The sequence below is a fragment of the Haliotis rubra genome, unplaced genomic scaffold (genome assembly GCF_003918875.1).
Source record: "Haliotis rubra isolate DU_JTF1 unplaced genomic scaffold, ASM391887v1 Scf68, whole genome shotgun sequence".
NCBI lineage: Eukaryota > Metazoa > Mollusca > Gastropoda > Lepetellida > Haliotidae > Haliotis > Haliotis rubra.
Genome location: NW_025767390.1, coordinates 1,919,583 through 1,945,358, shown reverse-complemented (window position 1 = coordinate 1,945,358; position 25,776 = coordinate 1,919,583). Strand labels below are relative to the sequence as shown.

At 40.4% G+C, this 25,776-nt stretch overlaps 1 protein-coding gene and 1 long non-coding RNA gene across 2 annotated transcripts; one reads left to right on the top strand and one right to left on the bottom strand.

Annotated features, from left to right (window-relative positions):
* On the bottom strand, window positions 1-21,001 carry LOC124257980 (organic cation transporter protein-like). The gene is made up of 10 exons (XM_046692058.1): window positions 20,671-21,001; window positions 17,715-17,931; window positions 14,447-14,550; window positions 13,252-13,406; window positions 12,350-12,518; window positions 9,828-10,052; window positions 8,351-8,580; window positions 6,672-6,853; window positions 5,747-5,898; window positions 1-3,457 (listed from the first exon to the last, which is right to left on the bottom strand). Exons 1-10 carry the CDS (start codon window positions 20,811-20,813, stop codon window positions 3,238-3,240), a joined length of 1,797 nt encoding a protein of 598 aa, XP_046548014.1. The 5' UTR covers window positions 20,814-21,001; the 3' UTR covers window positions 1-3,237.
* LOC124257982 lies at window positions 3,758-25,374 on the top strand. Its single transcript, XR_006893474.1, has 3 exons — window positions 3,758-3,921; window positions 10,149-10,151; window positions 25,363-25,374. It is a non-coding gene; the product is annotated as an uncharacterized LOC124257982 (long non-coding RNA).
* The last annotated feature ends 402 nt before the right edge of the window (window positions 25,375-25,776 follow it).

Below are 25,776 nucleotides of genomic sequence, written 5' to 3'. Positions count from 1 at the left end.
TTTTCAAAGAGTAAATCTTTATTTCTGAGTAAAGCATTCAACAAAATAATTCCATATTTGAAATTTTGTGCATACTTTTGTAAATAGTTGATGGAAGTGCCTGTTGAGTACATCGATGTCGCAGTTTTCACAACGATTTTCACAGACATATACAAAACTGGCACTGCCTCCTATACAGCTGGATCTCGATACAATTGGTACTTCCCAACAAGCAAATATCAGATGTTCAGGATGAATGATCTTTGGTGAACGTAGGTGTGAATTCCTGTTTCAGCACATTTAGTTAACTGCTTGGTAAAACTGCTTATGTTTCATTACATTTCAAAAGAATACTTAATGTCATAAAAAACATGACCATATTAGTCAGTTCAGTTTGACTAGATACATCCCCTGCAGTGGAAATCTATGCAACACAATATGGATAAGCGTGATCTAGCATCTGAGGTAGCATGTACCGTGGTAGCATATACCATGACAGCATATATACTGTGGTGAACTACCGTGATAGCTGTTATTGAGGTAGCATGTACCGTGATAGCATATACCATGACAGCATATATACTGTGGTGAACTACCGTGATAGCTGTTATTGAGGTAGCATGTACCGTGGTAGCATATACCATGACAGCATATATACTGTGGTGAACTACCGTGATAGCTGTTATTGAGGTAGCATGTACCGTGATAGCATATACCATGACAGCATATATACTGTGGTGAACTACCGTGATAGCTGTTATTGAGGTAGCATGTACCTAGGTAGCATATACCATGACAGCATATATACTGTGTTGAACTACTGTGATAGCTGTTATTGAGGTATCATGTACCGTGGTAGCATATACCATGACAGCATATATGCTGTGGTGAACTACCGTGATAGCTGTTATTGAGGTAGCATGTACCGTGGTAGCATATACCATAACAGAATATATACTGTGGTGAACTACCGTGATAGCTGTTATTGAGGTAGCATGTACCGTGGTAGCATATACCATGACAGCATATATACTGTGGTGAACTACCGTGATAGCTGTTATTGAGGTAGCATGTACCGTGGTAGCATATACCATGACAGCATATACACTGTGGTGGACCGTGCTGTGATAGCTGTTACTTAGGTAGCATGTACCTTGGTAGCATATACCATGACAGCATATATGCTGTGGTGGATCATGTCGTGATAGCTGTTACTTAGGTAGCATGTACCTTGGTATCATATACCATGACAGCATATATGCTGTGGTGAACTACCGTGATAGCTGTTACTTAGGTAGCATGTACCTTGGTAGCATATACCATGACATCATATATGCTGTGGTGGATCATGTCGTGATAGCTGTTACTTAGGTAGCATGTACCTTGGTAGCATATACCATGACAGCATATATGCTGTGGTGGACCATGCCGTGATAGCTGTTACTGAGGTAGCATGTACCTTGGTAGCATATACCATAACAACATATATACTGTGGTCGCGGATCCCGTGAGTTAGGCACATGCCATGATATCATTGACATGACAGCATATATTCTGTGGTAGACTACCGTGATAGCAGAACACTTAGGTAGCATATACCATGACAGTATACGTAAAGTGAGAGCGGATACTGTGATAGCCTATACTATGCTAAAATATAAAATGATCATGTATACCTTGATTGTATGGTGACATATAATTTAGTAGCATATACTACGACAACATATACCATGATAGCAAATGTCGTTTTAGCTTATGCTGTAAGAAGATATGTCATGCTAGCATATACAATTTACGGATATACCGTGACATATCGTGGCATGTACCGTAACATATACCGAGGTAAAAGCATACATCATACATGTAGACCGTGTGTTTGTACATACCAGGGTGGTATTGCAGTGACGGGCACATACCACAGTTGCACATAGCATGCTAGTATACGTTGTACTCAGATGACACATGCCATGTTAGTATACCGATATACTAAGATTACATTACCATGCAAGTATACTGATATACGAAATAACACGTTTCTTACTAGTATACCGATATACTAAAATAGCATATACCTTGCTGGTCTACCGGTATACTAAAATAACATGTACCTTGCTAGTATACCGGTATACTGAGATAACATGTACCTTGCTAGTATACCGGTATACGAAGATAACATGTACCTTGCTAGTATACCGGTATACTAAGATAACATGTACCTTGCTGGTATACTGATATACTAAGATAACATGTACCTTGCTGGTATACTGATATACTGAGATAACATGTGCCTTGCTAGTATACCGGTATACTAAGATAACATGTACCTTGCTAGTATACCGGTATACTAAGATAACATGTACCTTGCTGGTATACTGATATACTAAGATAACATGTACCTTGCTGGTATACTGATATACTGAGATAACATGTGCCTTGCTAGTATACCGGTATACTAAGATAACATGTACCTTACTAGTATACCGGTATACTAAGATAACATGTACCTTGCTGGTATACTGATATACTAAGATAACATGTACCTTGCTGGTATACTGATATACTGAGATAACATGTGCCTTGCTAGTATACCGGTATACTAAGATAACATGTACCTTACTAGTATACCGGTATACTAAGATAACATGTACCTTACTAGTATACCGGTATACTAAGATAACATGTACCTTGCTAGTATACCGGTATACTAAGATAACATGTACCTTGCTGGTATACTGATATACTAAGATAACATGTACCTTGCTGGTATACTGATATACTGAGATAACATGTGCCTTGCTAGTATACCGGTATACTAAGATAACATGTACCTTACTAGTATACCGGTATACTAAGATAACATGTACCTTGCTGGTATACTGATATACTAAGATAACATGTACCTTGCTGGTATACTGATATACTGAGATAACATGTGCCTTGCTAGTATACCGGTATACTAAGATAACATGTACCTTACTAGTATACCGGTATACTAAGATAACATGTACCTTGCTGGTATACTGATATACTAAGATAACATGTACCTTGCTGGTATACTGATATACTGAGATAACATGTGCCTTGCTAGTATACCGGTATACTAAGATAACATGTACCTTACTAGTATACCGGTATACTAAGATAACATGTACCTTACTAGTATACCGACACACTAAGATAACATTTGCCACACCAGCATGATATTATCAACTGCTTAAATATCATTCTTGATTACACGAGAGATCTTGAGGAGACACTTCAAGCCACGTGCTGGTGATGTTCTTTGTCTGTATCCTCCAGGTTTTTGTCTTTCGCACTATCCCTCCTTCTGTCCCCCTCGATGTGGTCGTCCGCACTATCCCTCCTTCTGTCCCCCTCGATGTGGTCGTCCGCACTACCCCTCCTTCTGTCCCCCTCGATTTGGTCATCCACACAATAGGCTGTCATGATCACTGGAGGTTTGGGTTTAGGTGGCGTCCTAGGAAACCGAAATAGACATTGATGTATACGAGTGAGAGAGTTAAATTTTACCCCGAATTTAGCAATATTCCAGAAATATCACGGCAGGGAACACCAGAAATGGCTTCACCCATTGTACCCATGTGGAGAATCGAACCCGGGAGGACTTGCTGGTAGAACAGCCAGGTAATCAACAAGCGTATGTTGTGAATGAATGTTCAATTTCATACGTGCAACTCGAACACCTGGCTGTTCTACCAGCAAGTGCCCCCTCCCCTCCCCTCGTACAAACAAGCGATAAGTGACAACAAAATAATGATCGTTTGTTAAACAATTTTTTTATTCGGGTGTCCCAAATTATGAGACAAATCATCAGAGTTGGTCTGTCGATTTCATGTGACTGTGCAAAATTTGGTTTTGTTGCCTTTATTAGATTTTGTTTTAGTGAGCAGTTCATCGGTCTCAAATGAAATCAAACGGACTGTCCATGTTTTTGACCTCAGCCTGTCTACCACAAGGGCAAAATTCGGCCATAGGGTGATTAGAGCAACGTTTCCCAAGGTAACCGTGTTCTCGCAATCTTTTTGATATTTCGTGCATTTAGATTCAAACATTAAACACACAACGGTTTTCGTTGAAAATGTTAAACCGATAGCGAGGGAAAACATCCTAGTCAGAACATCACAGAGGCATCTAGGTTACCAAGTCTAGTTAGCACCGTGGGGCGCCATGACCTGCTTGTAGCATTATGCATATTGGAACAAACAGAACCTCATTAGCCGGCTCAAGAGAAGCAGGGTGTATCTGAAACCTACTCCGGAATGCAGTGTAAACATATTTGTTAAAAAAAACTTTAACATAGCTGTCGATTAACCAGCTCTGTAGTGTCCTTGTTCAAAGCGTCGTAGTTATCCGTATTTGCTGTTTAACGCCAATATTCCTGCTAATTGACTTAGGTCTGTACAAATTCGAATCTGAACCAGACAATCCAGTGATTGGTATCACGAGTATCGATCTACGCAGTTAGTATTCGACGACATCCATCAATCAGATCAGCGAGTCTGGCAACTCGATCCCGTTAGTCGTCTTTTATGACAAGCATGGGTTGCTCGAAATCTAACCTGGATGTTCACAGGTACATTACACCTGTAATATAGATAACGTGGCTGTGATATATACAGGTACCAATGATATCATTTATATTGAACTATTGCTGTAACATATCTGCGATCCCCATCTATTACTGACCGCCTCCGTGGTGTAGTGGTCAGAGCGTCCGCCCGGAGAGCGGAAGGTCGCGGGTTCGATCCCCGACCGCGTCATACCAAAAGACGTTAAAATATGGTACTTGTTGGTCCCTGCCTGGCGCTCGGCATTAATGGGTACAATAAGGACTGGTCGGCTCGGAGTCAGTATAATGTATCTGAGTGGGCATTCATGCTTCACTGCGGCAGGGTATCTCAGTGGGCTAGCACTATAAAACCAGCTTCAGTCTGGGCTAGTACAAGCAGCCGCACATACACATACACATGCATGCTCGTCGTCATATGAGCGAAATATTCTCAAGCACGACGTTAAACCCAATTTCAACTCACTTCACCTCACCCATCTATTACTGCAATAATTTTCATTGCGATATTAAACCCGTTTCACTTCACATTCAAGTTCTTCATCGGACCATGACTGTGAATGTGGCCATAGCCCAAATAAATATAAAAATGAAAATAAAACTTGATATAAAACAGAAATGGCACATGCGTATTGGAAAGGTCGTGACGATCCAGCAACGTTCTGTGCATGCCTCAAGCGTTATGGCACGTGTTTCTGCACATCACAAATGAGGTGAAATACAGTGACGTTTGATGACGTAACTGATGTCGCTGTTATACCAGCTGATTACCCCGTAATATGGCATAACTGCACTATTGATATTACACCATTGTTCGTAATATTTGTTGAACCTGTGAAACATCTGCCCATTACTGAACACGCCAGTGCCAAACAAATGTTTCATAATGAGGCTTTCCTGCAGTATGCCGAAGACGAATGATTCAAACACAGAAACTTTCAACTTAACGAAGGAAGCGTCTGTATACTACTCCAAAAGGTATTGTTGAATATGGCAAGACATTTACAGATTTTGAACTGGAAAATATAGGATTAACCTTGGAGAAAGCTAAAGGTTGTACACTTTCTTGAATTTTCTGGAAAGTTTGATGCTTAACAGGGTCTACAAATCATTGTGATAATCAGAGACGCATATAGATCGAAAATATGTTTCCACCCCTTGCTCTTGTGTCTAGCATACCTGCCGAATGCGATGCCGTCTTGGATGGTCTCCGGGAGATCTCTGTTCAAGGTCTCGGGCAGGAACAGTGCTAGAAGTCCCGCCACCACAGACGCCGCCCCAAACACCAACAGCGGCAGAGCTCTTCCGAAGTCACCTCCCACTAATTTCCCCTGAAGACCGAAACAAGACAATGTTTACTGACGTCTTTGAAAAAAGTGATGAAATGTTTTATGTCAGTCTTATGGAATGCTGGTGCATGGATGGCCTTTTCGCCTTAGGCGCCACTATTCGATCTGCAGAAGTGTCCCTTGCACACGCCAGATTGTGGTTCCGAACTACACACAGCCCTGATTGTGTTCTTCAGTGTACCATCACCGTACTTGTTTGTTTAACCAAAGTGGTGAACGTATAAGACGTGCATTACTCCGGGTTTTCATCGCACAGTAAGCTGTGATATAGCCTTGATATAACTGGAAGCGTCGTGAAGCCACACTCACTCATAAGATGGCCCTTTCGAATTTAGCAGTCCCCACCTCGCTCAGTCAATTGACACGCCTAATAGAATACTGGTAGTGTACAAAGCATAGTTAAACCTCACTCGTGAACTTATTGATAAGATCGTCCTTTCAAACTAACCAGTCCACATCTCACAAAATTTCGATGAAAAATATGGAAAACAATTAGTGACATGAACAGAACCTAAATGAAACAAATATTCAAGCTATATCAAGGTGACTGTAAATCTCGTCCTAGCCAAAATATCCCCCTCTGTGAACTTACGTTTTTACAAAAGTGATAAACTTCCAAGACCTGCCCCCCTGCCTCCAACAACCATCAAACAGACACATCATAATCTACATAAAACCGCTCAAAGCGGAGTTACACTAATATATCCAAAATGTCTTCCTATCAAGACAATAAAACTGAATATAGTGTAACTAACCGCATCTGCAACGTAGGGAGCAATCATCCCACCGACTCTTGCCCAGGAGGAGCTGGCGCCGACGGCGACGTTGCGCACAACGGTTGGGAAGAGTTCCGAAGAGAAGACGTAGACGACGGCGAAGCACATTGCTGTACCCATCTTCCCGATCATCGCTAGCGTGATTGTGATCCACTGGTATGCTATGGTATGAAGAAAGAGTGAGTATGTGGAACTTGGCAGGCATATAGTGGTCTGCGTCTCCATTGTTCCAGAAGATACCGGAGGACATGATTTTTGACGTCCGACTTTACTGACAGTCGTCTTTCAGAATATAACGGTATACGTTGTATCTGTGTATACCACTTTGGTCAAGATTAAAATGGAGAATTGAGTTTGCTCTTGGCTTAACCCAATAGATAAAACGTCTCTTGGGACCCCCATCAGTTACAATGCTCTTCAAGAAGAGAATTGTCAATCTTGTATTTTTATTTAAACATTTTGTACTAGAATATAATGGCGAATCATTTTTGCTTTTGGCTTTAACCCAACAGATACAACGATCTTTGGGACCCCAACAGTTACAACATTCTTCAACAAGAGATTTGTTAAACCTGTATTTTCATATAAACATTTTGTACCAGAATATAATAGAAAATTATTTTTTGCTTCAGATTTACCTCAACAGATAAATAGTTCACTGGAAGTCGTTCAGAACAAGACGGTACACTTTGTATCTCTTTATATCAGTTTTTGTCCAGAACATAATGGAGAGCATTTTTGCTTTGAACTTTTCCCCTACAGATAAATTGTTCTATGGAATTCATAGGAATCGAATTTCAAAGCTTGTAATTTTTCCACCAGTTTGTTCCAGAACATACCGGATACCTATATCATCCTCAGGATTTACAGATAAATCGTTCGCTGGATGAAAATGGGTAACGGTCCCAAAACATTGGTTCCAATATATCTCTAATCACTGTTCCATGTATTCCAAATTCAGTTTAGAATTGTTATAGATTTAGCTAGTTTATTTTAATCGATACTGTATTAACTGGAGGTTGGTGTTTTTCTTTACATTTTATCTGACTGCAAATTATACCGAATAAATAAATCCAAATACTTCCAGTTGGATGAGTGGGCGAGTGTATGTGTATTTAACACTATTGACCAGACGTTTTGCTGGGTGGACATCCAAGCCCTCTGAAGATTCCAGACAGGAACTATACCAATGTTTTAAACATCAGTTTATCATCTACGCCCATTGATTAAAGGGCATGTATTATAAGGGCCCCTTTTGCCTTGGTGGAATTATCAGACATTGTTTAATGCATTAGTTTGTCAACGGGCTACTTTTTTATTTCCACGCTTGCAAGTGTGGTATCTCGAGGATGATTCGGTAGTAACTACAGTAGCCAAAACGACCGAAAACGCCTCTGACCGTGACCCAACCTTTCAGCATATGTTACTATATTATACTGTCATTAGGTACATCTATTTTAGGTTAAACATTTTCTCCATTATTAAAAACTTCAAGCTAAAATCAGATTTCTTGAAGATGAATAACAATGACCTTAATATTAATTTGCCCTGACAAAATGTATACCTCATGCTTAAAACTTATGTCCATCGACCAATCGTTGTTGTGTATTCTCCTCCTGTGGGAGTGCGTGATAACGTTATGTATACCCGGTACTTGCATTCCCCAAGGTAGAGGATGGTAAAGATGGTGAGGAGACAGGCCACGCCGCCAATCAGCATTGACCCACACATCATGACCTTCCTGCCCACGCGGTCCAGCAGGAACAGACACAAGGTCACGCCGGGGAAGTCCATCAGGCTGGCCAGGAAGAACGTCAAGAAGAAGTTGTCGGAGCCAAGGTCTTGTGTGTTGAGCGACAGTCCATAGTACGCCATGCTGGTCACTAACCTGGATGGACACGATGGAGACGGTCGTTACCTACTCTGATTATCTTACATTCTAGATTTCATGGTCAGTGACCAATGCTATCAAGATGAAACGATTTGGTATGGATTAACAGATATAATTTTTTAACGTCACATTCAGTATTATACAGGCTGTACGACGGTAAATTGTGTGTAAATTCCTGTGAATAGTCGAGTCTAGACCAGATAAATTCTAGCAACAACCGACGCCGGTGAACGATGACATACAATCAAACAAGTGACCGAGAGTGCCCAGCTGATTCATTTGTTCTCGTCACTAATGCCCCGTCATCTAGAATGTGAATTACACACATTTTATCAATGCGAGGAATCCAAGTTTGTCTTCTGATTAACTGGACAAAGTTCTACCATGTGTCTACATTTAGAAAACACATACCCTGAACTAACTTTCTAACGAAAAAGTACATCTGTTCAGCCAAATGGAAACACAAGGACAAGCAGTAGATTATCGAATGGAATGCGTAGCTATTAGATAATAATATATTTGTAACTACATTTGTTGACTCCTCTATTTCTTTTCATCGTAGGTTTGATTATTTGTTTATTGTACGCCGCACCTAGCAATACCCAAGCTGCATGACACCGGGATTATATTATAAAGACAATCAAATGACTGGGATCACTGTCACGGAATATCGGCCTATGCAGTTGGTATACAATGACATGCATGAACCAAGTCTAACCCCCGATCTCGTTACTTAAAACAAACGTCGTAATATACGACTGAGCACTCGTAACCATCCATCTGTATCAAAAACCTTTCAGCAAGTTTCTTTAGTATCTTACTCATATGACAATACAAAGTCACTGTCCTTTGCAAGTTCATTTCCAAATATTCACGAAAATGTCAGAATAGATAAAAATAAAGAAAGGTTGTGCCAACAATTTTGAGTATTTTAACCGATTTCATGAATTCAACACGGGGTTTACAACTGAACTAAATCGTCGTTTTGTCGATGTTGAAGGAATCTACGTACATACTTCGAGCTATCCGACGTTCGAAACAGTGGAAACTGATTACAAATTAAGGAACACACAGGGACAAAGCTTTTACTTCGAGACAATTGTGAGTTCGAGACATCAAAGATCGACACAATGATGTTTGACTATGTAACCTAATGATACACGTCAGAATCGTGTTACAGATGTCGTATAACGGTATCATGTTTGTGTTCGGCTATGAATAATTCCGTTCAGAACCATACTCACCAGTTAAAGAAAATGATGAGGGTTCTAAATAGTAGCACAGAGGAAGTAAACAGCTGAAGGAACGCAGTCAAATTTCCTGCCCTTTCATCGGGAGTCTCATCGGATTCTGCGCAAAGCTTGTCGGGTAGTGTCACCTTGTTGACGTCAGCTGCCTTCCGGATGATTGCTTCCGCTTCCTGTATCCTGCCCTGTGTGAGGAGCCATCTTGGGGATTCGGGGATTATCCTTAAGGAATGAGTAAGCAATGAATTTAGTTGCCGCTCTATATTGGCTACGGACACAGTTATTTTTGTTAGTTGTTTAAGCCTGAGTCACACCAAGATAGTTCATAGTCCGCCCTGCCACGTCCACATAATAATTGTAAAACGGTCTCGAACGGGATAGAATGTGTAATTGTTGTTAACATTACGATGCTAGTTTGATCTTAGTCAGTTCTCAATACGTCTATCTCGTCTATATTCTGTCCCCAGACAGTTGGTATTACGTTTAGACTAGGCAAAATTGCCCGTTCACCCCGTGTTGACAACGTTTTCAAGCAGTTCAATCTTGTCCTGAGTCAGTTTATATCCGTTCTGAACTAGACCTATCTCGTTCTTGATACGCACAACCTCGTTCTAACTCTTTCTTAACTCAACCAACTTGTTTTCAGGCAGTTCTTCCCGTTTGCACCACGTTCTCACTTCGTTCCTAGTGCGTGCAATCGTAATATCGTAAGTAACCAGCACGTTCTTGTCCGTTCTCATTCCCGTTCTCAGTTTCAAGGTAGAAACATCCACATCACCATGGCTACCCGAAATTCATATTGAAGGTGGCATAATAATCCCCGGATGCCGGATGACGCAGAGTGATGGTGAGCTTTATCCCTGGTTCCAAAGCATTTCTGTAATTGGTGTCTTCTTTATTAATGAAGGGGATGATGCGTTCAAGACGTTCATTAAACATGGGCGGGACTCATGATCATCAAAGTTTGAGCCAGTTCCTCACCCAACACGTTCTTGTTCTTTTCCTCCTTTCTTGCTCAACCAACCCCTTGTACTCTCTGGACCGCCTCCGTTGTGTAGTGATTAGAGCGTCCGCCCGGAGGGCGGAAGGTCGCAGGGTTCGATCCCCGACCGCGTCATACCAAAAGACGTTAAAATATGGTACTTGTTGGTCCCTGTCTGGCGCTCGGCATTAATGGGTACAACAAGGACTGGTCGGCTCGGAGTCAGTATACTGTGTCTGAGTGGGGTATTCATGCTTCACTGCGGCATGGTATCTCAGTGGGCTAGCACTATAAAACCAGCTTAAGTCTGGGCTAGTACAAGCAGCCGCACATACACACGCATTCACGTCGTCATATTAGCGACATATTCTCCAGTACGACGTTAAACCCAATTTCACCTCACCTCACCCTTGTACTCTTGCTCTGCTTCCAATAAAAACTGCAGGAAACCAGCGTTCAACATGTTGACAGCTGCACACTTGTTCATGTTTCACATGTAGAAATCTCTATCCCAAATGACGAAGGTGTTCAAAACGCATGGATTTGTACCCTACCTTGTCATATTGTACTGCACACGGGGTTGACGTAGTAAGAACTGAGTGAGAAGTACATAAACGTTCTAAGAACCAGTAGAACGTAATGAGAACCAATTGCGAACTTTTAGAACCGTGTAGAGACGTACTAGGAACGTCTTCAGAACAATGTATTTTGTTTTGAACATATTTGCACGGAATAGCAACTAACTAAGGAGGTAATGCGGTCGGGTTAGGTCTGTCTGCGAACGGAAGGGACGTGGTGGAAGCTGTGTACAAACATATTGCAAATGATGCCCGACTGCAGTACGTCTGCATACGTCGGCAATTCCGTAGTCGTAGTACTCGGCAATTCCGTCGACAATCTCGTATTAGGTACGTTGTCACTCCGCCCCATTTTAGAACAGGTAGAACGTTGGACATGTTCAACATTCTGGAGCACCCTTCCGTCCCTAGTCCGACCGAGCCCGTCCATAAAGTTCTTAAACAGACTGTAAACAGGTGCCACTACGTCCAGTCCGTTCGCACAGTTCGAGCCCGATCCGAACAATTTTCAAGAGGGTACTGAGAACGAGTTTGGTGTGATGGGGGTGTTAGCGCCACACTCTGCAATATCTCAGCAGTGAGAGGACAGCGACAAATGAGTGTATCCATTTGAGAAATCAAATCGAGTATTTGTTTATTGCTTACTCCGCGCTCAGCCATATTCAAGCTATATGACGGCGGTCAGCAAAAATCGAATCTGGACCAGACAATCAAGTGACTATCATCATGAGCATCAACCTGGCGCAGTTGGCTTACAACGACATGCATCAACCAAGTCAGCCAGTTGCCTCTAACAAGGATGTTTTACTGAAGACCGTTCTAACCCTGATCTTCACGGGCCCCGAGTCTTTAGTTCAGCTTGCAAGAAAATTGATACAGAAAGTTTATAAACAATATTGACATTTTAGTTAGTATCAGACAAGTGATGCTGGCTGTGTAGGATAACGAAAGATATTTACCACCAGTACGGAAGGAACACAGCTACGAGGCACGTGACAACAAGCTCCATGTGGTGCCAGTCTCTTATCACGTAGCCCAGTCCGTCAATCAGGAGAAGACCAAGAGCAAAGAAGTATTTGATGACCATTCCAGCCCAGATGCGTTTGGAGGGGCCAACGATTTCCAGACCTTCAACACCAATGGTACACGATACAGACAATGATGACTTTGAACCCTACCTTGCTATTCGAGCCTGGTTTGATACAAATGCAAGCAGGAAGAATGGAAAAAGAGGGATGCCGAGATATAGAGATTGCAAATTTAAACTAAACAATTGGGCAAACGCGGGTATACACTGATAGTAGCTCAAACGAGTGAGTAAGTATGGTTTTACGCCGCTTTTAGCAATATTCCAGCAATATCACGGCGGGGGACACCAGAAATGGGCTTCACACATTATGGAAATGTGGGGATTCGAACCCGGGTCTTCGGTGTGACGGGCTCAAACGAGCAACAACGGGGATGTATAAATGTATTGCCACGTATCATGGCGATTCAGGCCTTACGTTATTTCGGCGACTGTTTTAGCCTAGGAACGTTTAGATACGTTTGGAACCAAATACAATGTATACACTTTCTTTGAACGACAGTACATTGTGACGTTTAGGTAAATGCTATAGCTGGAGCAGAGAATAGATATATAACAAAAGTATAGGAAATCAGAAACAAACTGGGTGGGGCAGAAACAAAGAGATTTTTCGGGGAGCACGATAGAGTAACGAATATATAGCTATAATTAACTTAACGTGTGCATCTAATCATATTAATCACTGTGCCATCATGGACTTCCTTGAGGCTGTTGCTCCTGATCCACAGCACGCTATCTACCAACCAATTAAGTCAGTGTGAAAGACGTCAATACCGAGCACATAGGCCGCTGTGAAGTAACCGGAGGTGGACGCCCCTAACAGGAACCGCAGCACAACATACACGTAGAAGTTGGGGGCAAAGGCCAAGGCTATGCCTGCCACCAGATTGATGACCATTGATACATAGATGGCAAGCTTCCGGCCATACCTAGAGCAGAAACAGAAACAAGAGTTTAAGAAAAAAAATTTAATCAAGCCTCAAGTAATTATCTTGTTTTTTATATACACATGGACCTAGAGAACATTCCATCGCTTTTGGCTGTGTTTTATTCTGAACAAATGGCATACTGAAATAGACCATGCAGTGTAGGGAACTGAAACCATTAAAGCCATTGTTGTGTTTGTAATGCGGCACATGGACGTATAATGTCAGCCAGTAAATAATCCGGACCAGACAATCCAATGATTGATACTGTGGCAAATGATCCACGTCGTCAATAAAATTTGAGTGAGTGAGTAAGTTTAGTTTCACTAAGCAATATTCCAGCTATATGGCGGATTTTGGACCATACAATCGAGTGATCAACAGCATGAGAATCGATCTACGCAATTGGGCACCGATCACATGTTTCAACCAGGTCAACGAGCTTGACCACCCAATCCCTTTAGTCGCCTCTTGCAACAAACATGGGTTACTGAAGATCAGTTCACGGGTCCAATAGAATATGACACGCTATAAGGTCACTGAGTTGGACCAGCCGATCCACTTGGTCGCCCCTTGCAACCAGTATACGTTGTTAGGGATATCGCTTTACCCTGGTGGAACTTCCATGACTGACTGACTGAGTATGGTTTTACGCAGTTTTTAATAATATTCCGGCAATATCACGGCGGGGGGACACCAGAAATGGGCTTCACAAATTATACCCATGTGGGGAACCGAACCCGGTCGTTAGGCGTGAGGAGCGAACGCTTTAACCACTAGGCTACCCCACTGCCCTATCTTCCATGACATGTGATGAGCATAAGTACGTAGACATTACACATAGCCTATTGTATGTGATAGGATGTTGATATATCAGCAGCTGGCCGATGGAGACGATAAGATATGAACATGTCAATATTTAGGCTGCTGATTTTAAAAGAGCTAATTCAGATGCGTTACGTTAGAGTGTGGACTTACGATATTCGTAGAGCTACCATCGCTCTGTGAAATATGGCTATAGTTTGTTTTAGATAGTGAGGTACCTGTCTGCAAACGCTCCGAGGACGAAGACCCCCACCAGAAAGCCAGCCATGAACAACATCTGTGAGTGTGACGTCAACAGGGCGTCTTCACAGACCATGTCGAACTGTGGAAAACATACAACAGTTGTTATGTAAGAGGGTACTTTAAGACACCATACTGTACTATGGAAAAAACAGTTGTTTTATAGCTGAGTAGTTTTAACATATCATGTTCTACTGTAGAAAAACATATTCCAACACTGTGATATATTTGTTGTACCATGGCAATTTGTAAAATTTGTATTGCAACAGTATCGTCCCACACCATGACGTATTGTGAAAACAACAGGTATGTAAGGGTATCAACACAGACCATGACGTATTGTGAAAACAACAGGTATGTAAGGGTATCAACACAGGCCATGACGTATTGTGAAAACAACAGGTATGTAAGGGCATCAACACAGACCATGACGTATTGTGAAAACAACAGGTATGTAAGGGTATCAACACAGACCATGGCGTATTGTGAAAACAACAGGTATGTAAGGGTATCAACACAGACCATGACGTATTGTGAAAACAACAGGTATGTAAGGGTATCATCACAGACCATGACGTATTGTGAAAACAACAGGTATGTAAGGGTATCAACACACATCATGACGTATTTTAAAAACAAAATTCTTTGCTTATGTAGAAACGAGAAGGAACAGTGGAAAGCCATAGAGCTGCTGCTTCCCACGACCATGTCTTATATGCCAAGCACATGACCTTGAAATTAGACCTAAGTATTTGCTGATTTCAGCAGCAACGTGTCGACCAACCCATGACTATTTCTTGCCATTAATGCTACTGACATGCTGTTTTAAATAATAAGGCATAAAGCACAAAGTAATAAAAGCAATAACGTTTCCAAACATTCTATTTACACGGAAATACATGGGTGATGCTAAACTAACTCTTCGTGTCTGAATATAGATAATTTTGATTGTAATAAAAAAAACACACATTTATATTGAAAAGGAGCCCCATGGAGTCCAGAGATTCAGAACTTGGGAAAATCTAGACTTGCTTCATTTAGGGATTAGCATTGCAGGGAGGGCAAGGCTGTAGGGAAAATAATGTGGTTCAGGGACCGTGAGACAGGCTAGGGTGATACATTCGTACTAGAATATACAGAACACACACACACACACACACACACACACACACACACACACACACACACACACACACACACACACACACACACACACACACACACACACACACACACACTCACACATACACATACACACTCACACATACACACTCACACACTCTCACACACATACACACTTACTAAAACACATACCCATCCCCTTTACACACATACACACACACATACAAATATATACACACATATACACAAACACACACGAGCACATATCCACACACACACTCTCTCTCTCACACACAGATATACATACAGACATATACACATACATATACACAAACACACATATCCACAAATACACACACACGCACTCTCACACATACACATACATGAACACACACACACACACACACGCACATACACACGCACTAAACAAACAAAACAAGCCAAAAACACACACACGAATCTGGATTCAAATACATCCCCCTTCTCCCGGTTGTGTTCCTGTACATGTCAGCGCCGAACCCAAGCCTGTGGGTCACTGGGTCACACGGAAGTCTGAGACCTGCCTCACTTCGCGCCCCCCTCCCACATGAAACTGATACCATGTGCTGAAACTGATGCCGGCGTCAAGCCCGACTACCTCATTCGCACGCTCACTGAATTCAACAGCTGTGTGGCCTTTCGTGGTCCCTCTTCATTCGATCATATGGCAAGCCGTTTTCAAATTTATTACAAAACGCTGATATGTTAAATTGTTTTAAAGATCTTGAATGAAAGTAGAGAAATCTTGAACTGAATTAAAATATCTCCCATAGAGGTAATTACACAGATATCTGCAATAAAAATCATCATATCGTGAATTGAATTCAGGCTATGATGAAGCAAATTAATGATATCTTGAAAAGAATTGATGATATCCTTAATTGTATTACTGATATCGGAATGGGATTTAAAGATACATGTATGTCCAAATTCATGTTTTAATGTAAACTGTAATTTAGTTCCTGTTTCATATCTATTACGAAATACTGATATGTTAAATTGTTTTCAAGATCTTGAATGAAAATAGAGATAACGTGAAGTGAATTGAAGATATTTTGAATGGAATTAAAAATATCTTGAAATGAATTAAAATATCTCCAATAGAGGTAATTATAGTTTTCTGCAATAAAATTCATCATTTCGTGAAATGGATTTAGGCTATGATGAAGCATGTTAATGATATCTTGAAAAGAATTGATGATAGCCTTAATTGTATTACTGATATCGGAATGGGATTTAAGATATGGCTAAATTCATCTTTTAATGATAACTGTAATTCAGTTGTTGATATAGTTATCCTTAATTAATTGAGGATATCACGAAATGAATTGGAGATGTCTTGAAATGAACTAGCGATTCTAAAACAGAGATACTCTTTGTCGTTGTTTCCTGTTACTTGCATTATCTACCCTGCTATTAATGATATCTTCAATTTGATTTTAGATACCAGAAATGACCAGAATTGAAGATAACTGAAACGCATTTGTGGATGAGCATAATATGTTTTCAAGATATCCTCAATGGACTTGAAGGTATACAGAATTAATTTCTGATACAAGTATGTACACTATAATCGTAATTGCTTTATTGATATCTTAAACACTTTTAGACATATCGCGAGATATTTAACGATATCAGTTATTCTATTTTGATATGCGAATTCATTAACGCTATCTTCAATTATTTACCAATGTCGTAAACATATTATTGATATGTTTAGATAGAATACAAATGTCCTTAAAACAATAGAAGATATCATTAATTGTTTAATAAATGTCAAAACGGCTTGCCACACGATCCCTTAATCTGTCCCAAAACCTATGATATTTCGTTTAAAATAATAACAACAATCATCATACGACAACGATAATGATGACAATGCTGAATAATTAATAAGAAAATAATAATGATGATGATGATGACGACGACGACGACGACGACGACGACGACGAAGAAGAAGAAGAAGAAGAAGAAGAAGAAGAAGAAGAAGAAGAAGAAGAAGAAGAAGAAGAAGAAGTAGTTGCACAAAAAATCATCATCATTTTCATTTTTCTGCTACTTCTACTTCTTGGTAAATGTACGTACCTCTGACACTGCCGTTTGGAGGAACAGGCTTTTGTCATACACCCATCGGTTACACTTCTCCAATGTCACTGTACCCGTAGAGTTCGTGTACACATGGCACTGGTCATATATCAAGTGACCATCTTGGAAGCTGTAGGGGATGGTGGAGTTGATGAGTTCCTGGTGGTACTCAGACTGAACTGAGTACGTGTCGTTGTCATAGCCGGGTATTTCACACCTGCAAGTTTATCATCCATCATTAAAGCAACTCACCAAAACAGGGGTGACTTGAAGAATAGGTTGGATTTGGGGTCATGGAATTACAACAGTTTTATTTGACATGGTGTCGATCCCAACACTTTCGTTATTGTGTGGGCAGTGGGGTAGCCTAGTGGTTCAAGCGTTCGCTGGTCACGCCTAACGACCGGGTTCGATTCCCCACATGGGTACAATGAGTGAAGCTCATTTCTGGTGTCCCCAGCCGTGACATTGCTGGAATACTTCTAAAAGCGGCGTAAAACCAAACTCACCCATTCATTCGTCATTGTATAGTGTAGATTTGTTGGTTTATTGTTTAAAGCCACACTTAGCAGTAGCTCAGCTGTATGATGACGTATACTTTATGGATAAACAACTTCTTAGTTCGGTAGATGCAATGTTTCGATACAGATTCTTGTATCGTTGTCAAGCAAGTATGAGTAAGGTAGAAAAACAGGGGACTATATATACAGTAAATAATTAATTGAAACACCAAGGACGTGAATTCGGATGTACAGTAACAATGTGACGACAAGGGTATATACGTAGAAGCCAGTGACAAGGGATACATGTAGAAGCCAATGGGGTTTACGGGTGTTTGTACAAGTAATACAGCCAGTTAAGGTTGGTTGAGGAGTTCATCGCACGATTGGGGTTGTATCTACATTATTCATACATACAAATTAGCAATTGAACTGTTAGCTCTTTGTAATGTACACAATTTGTTTTATTCTGTCAGATATACGGGGAAATATGTTTTGATGTTTAGAAATTTCATTTAGAACATTTCAAATGTTACTGCCTGCGCCCCCAAATGTAATCTATAAACCCCCCCACACTTAATATATACCAACAGCGTGAAATACAAAAATAATCCATTCTTTTCTTAACAGTTTGTTTTTCTATTGTCTATTCTAAACACATATTCAGACTGAATTGGACGGGGTTCGAATCCGGTCATATCGTGTGTCTTACCCACGTCTAATGCTCCATATTGTGGTATTACTGGGATAATGTTAAACGCGGCGTATACCATTCTTGACTGACTGACTGACTGACTGACTGATTCACTGACTGACTGACTGACTGACTGATTCACTGACTGACTGACTGACTGACTCACCCACCCACTCACTCACTCACTCTCTCAACCACTCACTCACTCACCCACCCACCCACCGATATACAACCACGATTAGGACCGCACATAGCACGAAGAGAAAGTATTCCCAACTCAGTCAACTGAGTGCTCCTTTATCTCAAATGACAAAACAACAATACACAGCGGTTGCCCAGCAACCATCAATCATTCAACAGTGAACCCAGAACACTATAAATATATGATGTCAGATTAGGACAAAATGTTACCCACCAGATAATAAGCATTCAAACAAACTATATATCTTTTCTGTCTTATTAATTAGTCGTGTCATTCAGTAAATGATACGCAAACCCATAGGAAAGAGTCATTCCTGCTGAATAACACTGAAATGAAGAACATAATTTTAGCATTGATATGCCTTTATAATGACAGCATTCACGTGTGCCGAAACGGTTAACACTTTGACGTTCCACCTAATTGACAACAAAGCTGTTAACATTTGAAATTATACTGTCGAAACCTTCAACAATAATTGTCTTAGCAAGCTACCTCTTTAGTGGTTTTGCGTGGCGTGCTTAATTAGATTTGATTGATTTAATCAGAGTATGGTAAGGTCAGATATAATGGACACAATTTATGTATATTTATGAATGAGTAATACTTGAGATATTTATTTCTATATAATAACTAACTGCGTCCTGGGGCTGTAATTAGCTCTGTTATCAACCTTTAATTCACCCACGTGTTCATGCAATTAATCTGTCAATTACAATGCACGTTAGTAATAACAACTTTGTTCTTTAAATTGGTCTTCTGTTGGCGTAGTATTGCATATATTTTAACCAACAAATCGTATTAAGCGCTCTGCTAATTGAAATAATCTGGCAGTCAACTTTATTGCATTGCCTGTTGGGCAGGGAAAAGTATAATCTTATACAACGTGTAACACATAATGGAAACATTATACTTGGCTGATGTAGCCGATCACACTCTGCTATGTTTAGGCCCGAAACACAACCCTGCTACTCATTCCATGCACATCACTACCAAGTAACCAGTGTTTGTTTTACTTTAAGCCGCGTGAAACACACGTGCGTACCTATGTGCCCAACATTTTAGCCGAAACATCTGTTTCTGTTTACTTCCGTGCCCCAGTTCTCCTTCTTCAATATATCTATATTTAAACCACACCAGACTACACCGAATTTACTCCTATAAGCCAGGAAGCATTCACGGTCGATGACTAGATGAGACTTTATTTATAGCCAATGGTTCCGGCAAGTTAAAATGACTGTACATCATGAGAGAGAGTTCGCTAAATCATCAATCTCTAATAGATATCAACCCCACATCAACATCACCCCTCAACAAATACAAAATCCGAATGAGATAGATAATAAGCCACAAAAAGGTCATCATTATCGCACGAGACAGGCACCAGTGGCTATAGAAAAAACAAACAAAATTAACAGCGAAAATTATACGAATGAATCACAGAGAGCCGACGATGGAAGCACATGCGACCGAGAATAGCAAGCCCTGCCTGACGCTTGCGTTCCTCCCACACATGTCTGACACGCTGTTCGGTAACTATTGAAACCGTTCAACCACACTCACCTGTGTTTCTGGACGTACTGCAAAAATGCACTAACCATCATCCGGGCTCCATGTGTGATTGCAGGAAGACAAAGAAGGAAATAAATCCGTTTCTGGTACGCACCAAACTCGCCAACATGGCGGAGAACGTCATCGAACTTCATGGTGTTTCGAAGACCTCATGAAAGACGAACTTTGGTTCAGCAAGTGCGAAGGAAGTCACTTCATTGGAACAGAGTGTAACCTATATCCAATCTAACACGCGTCTAGGCTACGACGCCTACCTTTCAAAGCATACATCCAAAGGAAGGCAATATATAACGTGGTTATCTAAACAGGCAAATAACCTTAACCCGTACCATTATCACGTGTGCCATGAAGGCCTTCGTTATCACTGATATACTTTATAGGTCAAAGAGGTACTGAGAGAGGTACTGAGAGGTCATGCTTGCTTTACAAGCTTTACAGCCGCATGACCTCTCAGTAAAGTTAATTTACATTATATTTCAAGACCCAGAAGTGTTCACCGCTCAGTAAGCGAGAAATGTTTTTTCAATTACTAGTCAGTGTGTTTGGGAGTCAAAGTTTAGCTTTTTAGCAGTGTAGCGAAAGGTAATGCAGAGGATCGACATTTGAGTTAAATTTAGGGATTGAAATACGAAAATCGTTTTAAAACGGTGTTAATTATTTTGAGAATCTGATAATATATGAAATGATCGAAATTATATTATTATTTAATCGAAAGTTTTAAAACCATATTAAATAGTTACATAAATACAACTTTTCTCTACAAGAACAGTCATACGTGCTTTAAGTATTTACAAGAAAGCAGCAACAAAAAACAGTTGCCCTGATCACACAACCAGCACATTATAGATAGCCATCTCCTGGTAGTGTCTATGACGTCACACCGGAGAGTTTTTTTGTTTCTAAATAATCTCTGCGTATTACAAATGCGCAATAGGGTTTTATATTGCGTTGTGAGACACTAGTAAGTAAGCGATAAGTGAGCGATAATTAATTTGAGGATTGACTGCTTATTTCTTCGGTTCACTGAGGTACGAATCGAATACAAACACGATTGGCAAACTGTATGAATCCGTATTAACTAAACCAACTATTACTTCACAATAAAGTAATACAAACTTTTAATTTCTATAGAAACCATATGTTCAGCCATTTTGGATGAAGACAACACTATGATTGGTTTTATTTGTTTGGCCGCACTCAGCAATATTCTAGCTATATGGCGGTGGTCCGTAAATAATCGAGTCTGGACCAGACATTCCAGTGATCAACAGCGCTGAGAATCGATCTACGCAATTGGGATACGATGACATGTATCAACCAAGTCAGCGAGTCTGACCACCCGATCCCGTTAGTCTCCATTTACGACAAACATGGGTTACTGAAGATCAATTCTAACCCGGACCTTCACGGGTACACATTACGGACCGTGCAATTATAATGGCAAACGTCAATCTACACCTATATATACACTATATAGTATAACCCGAAATTATTGAGAATTTTATTGCTTGGTTTCATTCAAGAGAGACAACTCCGTTAATCCTTTTTCATTAGTTTGTGAAGAGTTATCCCCCTTTGTTTACTTGCTAGCAGACGACATTTTCAGTGATCATCAGTATGGGTGATTTAGGGAAGAGGAAGTTGATTTTAGAGTATTATAACAAGGACATCAGATCAGCTAAAGTGATTTCAAGTAGAACAGGCATCCCTTTGTCCACTGTTTATCGTGTTTTGAAAAATATTGCAAATGGATATTGCATTGAGCACCAGGGAGGCGCAGGGAGGCCCAGAAAATTGACTGTAGGTGACAGGGGGCGGCTTGGTATTCTTGTTTCTAAAAACAAACGAAGGAGTTTAGAAAACTTAAGGCTGGATATGATTGATAGAGGAAATGTGGCTGTCTGTAAGGAGACAAATAAAACTGAGCTGCATGCAATGGGTTGGCAGAAACGTCGAGGAATTCCATCACCGATCATGAAACCTGAACAAAAGGAGCCAAGGTTGAACTGGTGCTTACAGCATAGAAATTTTAACTGAGACAATGTGATTTTCTCAGATGAAAGTTCTGTGTGGCTGTTTCATAATACACTGAAATTCTGGACCAAACAAACTGAAAAACCTTTGTATCAGCCCCCAAAGTACAGTCCGAAATTTAACGTGTGGGATGGCTTATCTGTGTTCGGGGCAACGCCCCTGTGTGTATTTGAAGGGAATATGAACAGTGAGCGGTACACAGATATCTTCGAGGGACATTTACTTCCATCTGCTCACATGTTCTATGGAAATGTTTGGATTTTGCAGCAGGACAACGACCCAAAACATTGTTCAAAGCATTCACAGGCCTGGTTTCGGACCCAAAATATGACATTATGAGATTGGCCAAGCTATAGCCCTGACCTAAATCCAATAGAAAATGTTTGGGGACTTATGAAGGAAAGTGTCAATAAGAAAAATCTGACAAATATTGCTGAAATGAAAGAAGAGGTGGTCCGATATTGGGACAGCATGGACCAGGACTTTCTTACTTCTTTGATCAGTAATATGCCCCGCCGCTTTGAAGCCTGCATTGCTGCCTATGGTGACTTGACAAAATACTAACTGTTCACCTGTCTTTGAATCTGGAGTTATGTTCTGCTAATATTCACATTAATACGTGAGTAATGAGTGAAACATTTTTTTACAATCTTTAAATTCTCAATAATTTGTACTGTGTATATATATCACAGAAAAAACTATTTGACGAATGTTTTCAGATTTTTCATTTTATTAGATAAACATAAAATATATTTAGAAATGTCAGATCAACGTCTAAATAATATGTGAGTCCATCGTGTTGATCGATCTCCTTGTTGTTACTCTTATCAATGTGAATGGGTTCATATTTCGTACTAACGTGGACCAACATGTGTAAGGTATTTGAGTGAAACTCTGCGTTTACATCAGTATAATTGTCTGGCGATGCCATTGTGGACGGCAGTAATCAACCAAACTCGATACAGACACAGTCATCCTTTGTCAACTTTCGTATGGCCACATGATGACAATTCTGCTCATCAAATCTCGGTATATTCAGAATACGAATAGGTTCGAATTTTGACTACTGATACTCACTTTGGAATTTTTCCATCATTGATATTTGAGATCTATTATGATTTATAAAGTACTTAAACCAGTATTGGGTCTGTCCATCCTCTTTAATGAACCACTGTGAGGTTTCTATGTAATTTATTATTTTTATCTCGCTGACACGGGGTCCTCCAGCCACCGCGTCTACGTGTCTCCTCACAAAGTAAATATTAATACTGTTGTTAAGTACGTCTAAGGTCGTTGTAGCAAATAATCCAATCTCCAGTTTTGGAGAAGACGTGAAACAGGAGGTGTTCCGTTTGCCGCTGAAGACCGGTCACTTCCAACACGATACCGTCAGTGTGTGATTTGCAGTAGAATGATTTTTTCTTATGTTGTTTAACGCCGCACTCAGCAATATTCTAGCTATATGAGGTGGTCTGTAAATAATCTACTCCGGACCAGACAATCCAGTAATCAACATCATGAGCTTCGATCTACGCAATTGGGATACGATGACGTGTGTCAACCAAGTCAGCGAGCCTGACCAACCGATCCCGTTAGTCGCCTCTTAAGACAAGCATGGGTTGCTGAAGACCAATTCTAACCTGGATCTTCATGGGTGGCATTGGAATGAAAATAAGAAAGGCGTCATGTAAAATATAAAGCCTAACGAACGATTAATATCATTAGTGGTATTGACCCTACAAAACTTACCTAAATCCAATGGATTCGTACCTTTTTTTGACGGACATGATCCCCTCGTCTCCCATCCCTATCGCAGGGAATACTAACATTGTATTCGTTCAGAGGGAAGGCATTAGGGGATGCTATTAGTTTAAGTCCGTTAGACAGCATGGGTTGAGCGTTTCATATGTTTTTAGTGTGGACTGTATCCTCAGGAGAGTCCTTTACACTCCATCCCTCGTCAGTCAGTTCAGCTTTAGCTCAGGGTGTTACAGCTGGGACATTACACAGCTGTAAAGACATTGGTTACACAATGCCATGTAGAAAGAAGTCAATGTAACATATGTTATATTTGGGATTACACTGTCTTAGTAAAGTATAGATTCTATTACTTTTGTTGGGCGGAGTCCCATCCGGGATTCGAACCAACACCCTCAGAGTCAGGCAGCTAATTGCCAGCACACAAAGTCAGTCGCCTAACCCACTCAGCCACCGCGGATGGGACTCACCCCCCAAAGAAAGTACTAGAATCTAATCCCAAAGATAACATATGTTACATTTAAAAACATTGTATACATTGAAGTGAGGTACACACATTGTATGCATCAAAGTGAGGTACGATATCACCCGAGTAAACTATTCACTATCACTACAATGGTCAATGTACAGTACACATTAAAGTGAGGTACAAGTACGCAATCATCCGAGTGAACTATTCCCTATCATTACTATAGTCAATGTACAGTAGGCCTACACATTAAAGTGAGGTACAAGTACGAAATCACATCAGTAAACTATTCCCTATCATTACAATAGTCAATGTACAGTAGGCCTACACATTAAAGTGAGGTGCAAGTACGAAATCACACAGTAAACTATTCCCTATCATTACAATAGTCAATGTACAGTAGGCCTACACATTAAAGTGAGGTGCGAAATAAAGAATGGTGAGGTACAAGTACGAAATCACATCAGTAAACTATTCCCTATCATTACAATAGTCAATGTACAGTAGGCCTACACATTAAAGTGAGGTGCAAGTACGAAATCACATCAGTAAATTATTCCCTATCATTACAATAGTCAATGTACATTAGGCCTGCACATTAAAGTGAGGTACAAGTACGAAATCACATCAGTAAACTATTCCCTATCATTACAAAAGTCAATGTACAGTAGGCCTGCGCATTAAAGTGAGGTACAAGTACGAAATCACACGACTAAACTATTCCCTATCATTACAATAGTCAATGTACAGTACACATTAAAGTGAGGTACAAGTACGAAACCACACCAGTAAACAATTCCCTATCACTACAATAGTCAATGTACAGTACAGATCGA

Coding starts and splice junctions, on each gene's coding strand:
- LOC124257980 (XM_046692058.1), bottom strand. CDS start 20,813: ATGAAGTTCGATGACGTTCTCCGCCATGTTGGCGAGTTTGGTGCGTAC. Junction 10,053..12,349: donor GTGTTCCTTCCGTACTGGTG/GTAAATATCTTT, acceptor TCATTCCTTAAG/GATAATCCCCGAATCCCCAA. Junction 8,581..9,827: donor CTCATCATTTTCTTTAACTG/GTGAGTATGGTT, acceptor GTGTCCATCCAG/GTTAGTGACCAGCATGGCGT.